Raw genomic sequence first — 8,378 nt, forward strand, 5'->3', positions numbered from 1 at the left:
AGAAATGAGTCAGCTCACCGTGGGTTGTCACCATTTACCAAGTGGGTAGGGGTACAGGGTTCTAGAACCAGCTCCCTTACCCAAGGTCACAGGAGAGTCTTGAACATTGTCACTGACTCTTAAAATTGCTAAAGCCATACATTCCCTCAGGGAGTATCAGTGTGTATATTTTCACGGCTTTCTGCCTCATTTCCTTGTTGTCACTCCTTCAGCTCCTCTCAGGAGAACCATTCCCGCTTCTTTGACAGTTCTGTCAGGCTTATTTCAGCCTCCACTTTCACCCGAGAGCTCATCTAGGCATTTGATTTGGCTGTGATTTTTATCTTCCATATTCTGTGCTGTCTCTTGATAAGCTTTTTACTTAGAGGAAACCAAAAGACCGCTTTTGTGGCTTAGGGCCTACCTCATAAGAGGAAATGCAGTGTCAGGATTCAGCTGTATCCCATTGGGCCCAAACACCAGGGATCTTGAGGTGAAAACAAATGGCATTCCTGGCTCCCCTCGGAGTAAATGGACCACTCCACACTGAGTATCTCCAAAGAGAAGTTACACATGATGTGTCCATTGGGTTATTGTGACGCAGTGATGCTTAGAGGCATAGAAACTAATATTGATCAGATCTAGATCTCTTGTCCTAAACATTCTTGTCCGAGCAAAAGCAGTTCTGGACTCTTCTCTTTGCCTGCAATCTAGGCTAACAAGAGGACATCCTAAGTCAGGGACATGTTGACACGTTCTGGCTGAGTGATGGTGCCAGATCTGCTGCAAGTAGAAACAAAGAAACCCGACTGAGTACTGCCCAGATGGGGAAGGTGTCGAATGTGGCAGCCAGCTCAAAGGGCGGCAGAGAGGCTAACTTGGCAGATGATCCTGTCTTAGGGACTAGGAGTCCGCACTAGTCTCGGGTGTCCAGCCTGACTCTAAACAGCATCAGGGACACTCAGTGTGACTGTGTATCTGTTTATGAGCAGGACTTGTTCAGTGAATAAATGCCTTCTTTCCTGTGATGCTGTACTAACTTTCTGTGAGAACCGCCTCCAGGGTCTCCTCTCCTGATTCATTCATCCCTTTGCCACAGTGTTACTAACTGAGAGCTCAATTCTCAAACCATCAGCGGCCTTCCCTGGGGCACAAGAACCAGAGACCTGTGGCCTGGCTCATAGGATCCCGCCAGGATGTGCCCTTCCACCTGCCTTTGAGCCCACTGGACACGCTGCTCACCCTTGCCTGCCCTTCTGTATGCATTTATCCAAACTATGTTTGCCTGCACTGTCCGTTCCCTCGGTCTCAAGTGGCTACAGTCCTGTCTGCCCTTGGGTGGTGATTCAGATGTGCACCCTTAGACGGGAATCTGCCGGATCTCCCCTCCTTCCTGCCCCCTGGGAAGGAGTCCTCTTACTCCTCTCCTGGCACACTGTGTCTCCGCTTACCTCTGAACCTTTGGCTTCCACGTGCATGGCTGTCTTCCCCTTCGCAGCTCAGCTGCTTCTGGTGCCACCACACACAGCAAGATGCCCCACATGTGAACTTAGGACTGTGGGTCAAATTCAGGTCTGGTAATCTGTGGTCTTCTGATGCGGAAACTTTCCCACTGTGTGTCTCTAGTAGGTGTCTCAGGCACTTGGCCTCCCTTGAGTTCTTGAGCAAGCGGAACTGCCTGTGCTCTCGTCCCAAGATAATAGAGTAAAACTGTTGTGGAATGTTAAAAAGGCTGAGAAGGAAGGAAAACGACTAATAGCCCCATGTGTAGGTTGGGCCCACAGAGAAGCAGAACCATGACTGGAATAGAAGGATGAGAGACTGATTGGGGATGTCCCGACAGCGGGGATGGGCGGAGAACTGTCAGGTGCCAGCAGAGGAGAGAGGAAGCCCGTAGGAAAAGTCTCACGCAGCAGTGCAGTGCTAAGAAAGTTCCAGCAGAGACAGGAGCCACAGTTGCCTGTCAGAGTTCCTGGTCTGCCCCAGGGGATAGACGGGGATGCGCCGCCTGCAGTGGGAGAAGCACGTTTTCCTGAGTGCCTCTCCACAGAATCAGTTCAGCTCAAAAGGCCAGGCTCGTGGTGGCGGGCAGGGTCTGCAGCCAGTCAGGCAGAGGGAAAACCTTCTGAAGGCCCTCAGTGTCCCTCTCCGTCTGCAGCTTGAATGCCTGGCCCCTTGCCATCTGTGACACGCGGTGGCATGCCAGCGCCCAGTAACTCCTGGTCGGTACCTCTGAGCACTGATGCGTGTGATCTCTCCTGAGAGTGATTCCTGAGACGCCTTCCTCTCAGCCCCTGCACGGGCCTCTGAGCTCTCCTGCCCAGGGCACACCCACCCTTGCGTCTGTGTCTCCTGGCCAGACTGAGAGCGTCCCAAAAGCCAAGAACCAGCTTTACTCTGTAGCTCCCGACACGCCATGGGGTAGATACTCTACAGTGGCTGCTCCGTGGTCACCGCGCCGCGAAATGGCCTTGCCAGTCCTAGCGGTTCGGGCGAGGGGCGGGGGGCGCTATTGCTCCCAGGCAGCGTGATGTGAAGACGTCTTGAGATTCAGTCTCACTTGACTCACTCCGAAGAGCCAAGGCTTGTGCCAGTGGTGACATTTCATTTGGCTTCCCTTCCCCGTCCTCCTTCCTCAACCCCAGGACAGACTGCCAGCGCTCTGGGTCACTCCCACTTGCCCGAGGACGCCCCCTCCTTTTTGTGCTTGCTTTGGCCCCTACCTGTGCATCCGTCCACTCGAGACCATGCCCCGGCCGGACCTGTGTGCAGGCATGGGCTGTGCCGGCGAGTCTCGGTAAACAGGCACGCCCGGCACATGTGTTCAGGTTAGGGTTGGGAAGCCTGCCTGCAGAATGGTCAGCCTGGGTTCTGGGAGCTTCCTCAGAATATGGAGAGCTTCTAGGGGCTAAATCTTAGACTGAGACAAAAAATTCTTTCCGTGAATTATTAGAAAAGGCCTTGACATTTAAAGGCCATGTGTCTGTAAGTTCTTTACCTGGGCTTCACTTCAAGGTGGAGGCCTCAGAGGGATAAAGTTGATACACGTGGGAAGGCAGGAAGGAACCTATAGCTCCGATGATTAGAATTTCTTTCCCTTTGACCCCCATTCTCCTGTCCATTGGAAACAGACCTGCAATAAAAATTAGAACAGTTTATACAGGGTCAAAACTGTATATTATTCTATCCCAGTCAACATTTTCCAGAACACTCTTAGTTTCAAATATTGCCCCATAAGTCCCTATAAATCTCTCAAAAGTCCTGAAAACTCCAGCTTGAGGCATACAAACACCGTGGCGGTCAGTTTGGCCATCATTCATCCCAGGGTTTGTGTCCTTGGTTCTCTAGCCAGTCTGGGCAGGAAGCTATGCTTTCCCAGAGGGAGCCAGCAGGGCTCCCTCACAACCATCTCTGAAATCATAGGCATGGTGGCGGGGGCGCCAGGGAGGAGTGTTGATACTGAAGTGATGATATTGCCAAGGGGACTAAAAGTTTCATAGTTTTAAAAGCAGCAGTTGCTTTAACTGCAGAGAGATGCTTTTTATATTTCATAATCAGATAATAAGGCAGGAGCAGTTGGGGTCTTCTGTTTCTGTTTATTTCCCATATTTATCTGAATTTTCCCTTTTACATTGCAGGTAAACTAAAAGATCTTGGGAACTTGGTTCTTCGACCTTTTGGACTCTCCACAGAAAATTTCCAGATCAAACAGGATTCCTCTACTGGTTCCTACTCCATCAATTTTGTTCAAAATCCAAATAATAATAGATAACAAAGTTAACAGTAGCTTATAAAGCTGGCTTAGAGATTGTCTGCTACTTACTATTTAGCAAGGGGGAAGGCCCTGCCAGTATTTAACTTTTAAAAGCATTTTATCTCAAAAATAGGCTATCTCCTAGGGCCCAGTGCTCCCTTTTCCCTCTTATTTTATAATCAGGGTGAAATGCACTTCTGATGTCATAAGCCTAATTTGATTCCCATTTTAAGGTGGTGTCTGTGCAGCTGTTGCCCTTGGTTCTGGCTGTCCTTGGCTTTGTCTGGGACGAAGCCTGCTTGTCAAAGCTGACTTCCCTGAGCTATAACACGCGAGCCCAGCCAGAGTATATCCTGTCCCAAGCAGACCTGCCGGTTGGAGACTACCCAGACGTGATTCCTGGGGCTCCTGCCTGCTGTCCCCTCTCCCTGATTACTCACACTGCCCAGGCTGCCAGGCATGGGCTCCGGCGGCTCCTGGTTTCCTCTGTGGTAAATAAACGCTTTCTGTGACAGTCTGAGCTGGCTTGTGAATTTTGTCCCCATAACGACAGCTAAAGCAGAAGGCTTCTCTGGCTTCGAGAGCAGTGTTGCTGAGTGTTACTGGAGTCCACAAATCTGCCCAAAGTCTTGGTTGCCACCTCGAAGATGATCTTGAAGAAGTGACCATTCTACCGCATACTAGAATGCAGAAGAAACTCCATCTCACAGACTGTCTTGGGCCTCCTCAGGTTTGTGCAGATCATTATGAAGTGAGTGTCTTTGCCCAAGAATCAGTCTTAACAGTGTCAACCTAAAATAGCTTCCTTCAGGTAGGGTGGTATGTAAATTCCAGAACAAACCGTCATCGTTTAGGCTACATGAACCCAGAGGTTTCAAAGGTAGGTTGAGGTTTTTTCCTAGTCATCTATGATTGCTGGTGAGAAACTTCCCGTTGTTCTGGTTTGAATGTCAAAGGCAGTGACATGCAGGTTTCATCTTAGAAAGGAAGTGCTCGTCTCATTGTGTGAGGAACACCGCAGTGGCCTCCTCCCAGCGTGAAGCCCGTGAAGCCCGCAGTGCTGCTTTGATCTGTGCCTTGAAACCCTTTCGCAAGTGTCAGCAGTAGCAGAATGGCATGCAGTCCTAACTGTGATGCCCTGAGCCTGTCTTCCGGATTGTGAAAATGAAATTCTTTGTGGAGTTAACAAGGGGTAAGGGAGAGGGAGAAAGAGCGCTGTTACTTTTGCTTTGCTATCTTTGTGGTAAGTCTGGCATCTAATAATCAAAAAAAGCGTGCGTGTGAAATCATAGAAGTTGCTAGAGCCTCGGCAGTGAAGGCCTTCTGTGCGGCAGGCAGTGCCAGGATGGCAGCTCCCAGCTCTTCCTCCCCGCCTCGCCCCCCGCCCCGGGGACCCCTTCACGCTCAAGAAAGTCTAAACAGTTTTGGTTTATGTGGATTATATCCATTGATGTCAACCAGATGAGAAATTAAAACTGAGATTCTCTTAAAATATTTAAGTAATTCCTTTAAAAATAACAAACACATTTCCTGTTAGTATAAATAATATTTTTAGAAAAATATCTCCAAAAACAAAAACTTTCAGTAAGAGGAATGACATTATTCTACATTTTTGCAAATCCTTTTCATATGTGGGCTTATAGAATATAGCAAGATTCTCAGATCTTTCTGCACTCAGGTTGTTACAGTATCATGTCCCAGAGTCTGGAAAGTCCTACACTGCCCATACCTGTGACAGCAGGACAATGAGAAAAGCAGATGCCCCCTTCGTATTGTCGCAAAAAAAGCTTTGACCCCGTGGAGACCTGAAAGGGTCTCAGGAACTCCTGAGAAGCCTCAGCCCACTTGTATTGTTTGTTTTTCTTAATATCAGCTCTACACTCTATGTGGGGCTTGAACTCTTGACCTCAAGATCAAGAGTCACGTGCTCTACTGACTGAGCCAGATGTGGCCCTCAGACCACATCTTGAGAGCTACTTTGTCAGATTATGACTTTTAAGTGTAATGGCTGAAACTTGGCAAAGGCAGGGACTGAGATCCCTGAGCACCTCTCTGACCTGCCAGGGAGTGGGGAGATAGACGTGTTTGCCTACCTACAGCCTGCCGTAAGACACTACCCTTGCTGCGGGCTCCAGAGGTTTTGCTTCTCAGGCCTTCCCCTTATTCCTCTCCCTTCTCCTCCACCTCCTCCACCACGACCTCCATCACCACCACACAGAAATCTCACTGTGGGCCAACTAATGCATCTGGAAAGGAAAGGAAGGGAATCTAACTAGATGTGAATTTTCTTAATTTTATTAATTGTGAATTTCTTAATTCTCTTAAGCCAAAGAATGTTGTTTTGGGTTTTTTTAAATCAACCACAGTTACTTCTCTACTTGCAAATCTGGGAGAAAAAAAATAGATACAAACCTTTTGAAAGTGTTTGACAATAGAATGAATGGAATAGAAATGTTTAATATTGTGTATGTTCTTACTCCAACCATATTGCAGTGGATCAAAATAATTTTGGATCACCTTCTAGAATTTCCTTGAAGACTATAAGACACATTTTATTTAATTACTATGATCTACTATTCTGTCTGCCTCCCTGAGCTCCTAGAAGGTAAGGGCCATATTTATGTTCTTAGCACCAACACCTACCCCTCTACCAGAAATGTAGCAAATTGGTATTAAAGGCATTCTACAAGAAGTGTTCTCAGTGTGAAAAACCATCACTATCCAGAAGTCTCCAGATTCTGTACACTATGATCAGTCCCTGGTTTTTAAAATGTCTCCTTTGTTAACAATTATCTGTTATCTCAAGGTAAGTAGAAACTAGGCATTTTCCTCAAAATTTCAAGACCCAGCAAGTGATTCAAATGTCAGCTTAGAAGGTTTATGTGCTATTTTTTTCACCTTCCAAAGACTGTGGTGGGAGGCAGTGCAAGGCAACAGCTGGGTTTCACCTAGTCAAGACCAGGAGATTGATCTAGACTTCCCTGTGTATTGCCCAGAATGGCCTCAACACCCTGCAGTTTAGGGTCCCAGTTAAGTGTCTACAGTAGTGTGTTTATTTGGGTAGGTGTGAAGTCATGGCTAATTTAGAGGGCTCTGCTAGGATTTCTTAATAGTGAATCCAGTACTTTGTAAACATGAAGCTTAAAAAGACACTTTGCAAAGAAAATCACTTTAAACCAATCTAGCCCATCATGTGCCGCCATGTAGAATTCCCTCAGGTATCAAGCACTCAACCTGGCTCTTAAGCCTATGTCTCCTCGTCTTTAAATTTTCATTTTTGCATCTTAGATATCTGTAAGGATTTGTATATGTCCAGGACTTCTAGGAATCCCCACCTTGTCCTCTCCTTTCAGCCTCTGCACCTTTTCCCAGATCACGTTTCCACTGAATCTTTTATCTCCACCTGTGTCTTAAGTACCCCTCCGACTTCCGTTCACTGGAGCCTCCTGCAGAAGGTTCACCTGGGAAACTGGGACTATTTCTGCAACAAAGTCCTACTCATCTGCTGCTTTTTCTATGGGGAGGACACTGGATTAGTTCCTTTTCCTCACATCATGGATTTGAATTATGGTTAAATTCTGTTCTTAAGATCCCCTTCTTTTTCCAAGAAGACTACTTTCCATACAAGGTTTGCCTTCCATCACAAGCACTACCCCTGGTTCTTCCCCTGTACCCTTTTGTTCCTTGTCCCACCTCGCAGAATGCCATATCTTGATTACAAGTTGTTGTGGTTGTAGGGATAGAGACTATTACACCATGCCAACATGTGGAGGCTGGGGAGTGGCCAAGCCTACTAGCTAATGACCTGAACATCGTGGCATTGGGCCTACATTTGAGCTTCAGTAAAATGACAAGACCTCACACACTGGACCTTCAGAGTTACTCAGGTATAGTCAAAGGCATGAATGTTTGTTTAGTCTATGACAAAAGTCCTATTTCCTGCAACATTTTGTGTCCTTGAAGGTAGGGAACTGCTTTTGGAAGGATTAGTGGGCCTGTTGATTATTTCTGGTGCTCCGTGGGTCCCTGAGCTGGCCCCTAAGACTATTGCTGAATTACGTTTCACACAGCTGTCATGCTGGAATTCAGACTGATTTAGGAAGACCAGACAGGGACATTTCGGAGGTATTTTACGGTCTGAATAGACTGTCGTGGGATGGGAAACTGGCAGCAGGTATTAAATGCAAACCTGATGGGAAGATGCACTTGCCAGGGTTGTCTGTCTGATCCTAAGAGCTAACCGGACCGGCAAATCCTTCTTTTAGGACTCCAGTTTAGCCCAAGTTGGAATGTCAAAGAGGAAGGCATTGATAGGAGACCAAGGACGAAGGGAACAGCTGTGCAAGTGAATGGCTGCTTTAATCTCCTTAAGAAAGATCTTCAAAGGGAAGGGTCCAGTAAACCCTCTAAGACCAGAGTGCCAATCTGAGAAACCACCTAGGACAGAAAAATCAGTGACTCTTACTCTGGTATCTGACTTCTTCCTTAAGCTCACTGTGGGCCGGAAAGGCAGCACTGAGCCGTGGGCGCTCAGTGTTTTGGGTGCAGCCTGTGGGCCTGCAGCCAGGGGTCACTGCCAGCCCGGTTTTACCTTTGTTCTATGCTCCTATTGCTGTGATCGCGTCTGTGATCCTGCCTTTCACCT

At 47.5% G+C, this 8,378-nt stretch overlaps 1 protein-coding gene across 4 annotated transcripts in view; it reads left to right on the plus strand.

Annotated features, from left to right (window-relative positions):
• The window catches only part of TTC1 (tetratricopeptide repeat domain 1), a 42,719-nt gene extending 38,466 nt beyond the window's left edge, over nucleotides 1-4,253 (plus strand). For 3 of the 4 annotated variants that reach the window (XM_032851705.1, XM_032851706.1, XM_032851707.1), the window contains exon 8: nucleotides 3,618-3,751. In XM_032851705.1, coding sequence (XP_032707596.1) covers nucleotides 3,618-3,751 — 134 coding nt within the window. Of the gene's footprint in view, nucleotides 1-3,617 lie in introns of all 4 variants that reach the window. The other variant, XM_032851704.1, reaches the window with a different exon arrangement.
• Nucleotides 4,254-8,378: the final 4,125 nt, after the last annotated feature.

This window comes from Lontra canadensis, unplaced genomic scaffold (assembly GCF_010015895.1).
Source record: "Lontra canadensis isolate GAN:19392208 unplaced genomic scaffold, GSC_riverotter_1.0 scaffold5, whole genome shotgun sequence".
Classification (NCBI taxonomy): Eukaryota; Metazoa; Chordata; class Mammalia; order Carnivora; family Mustelidae; genus Lontra; species Lontra canadensis.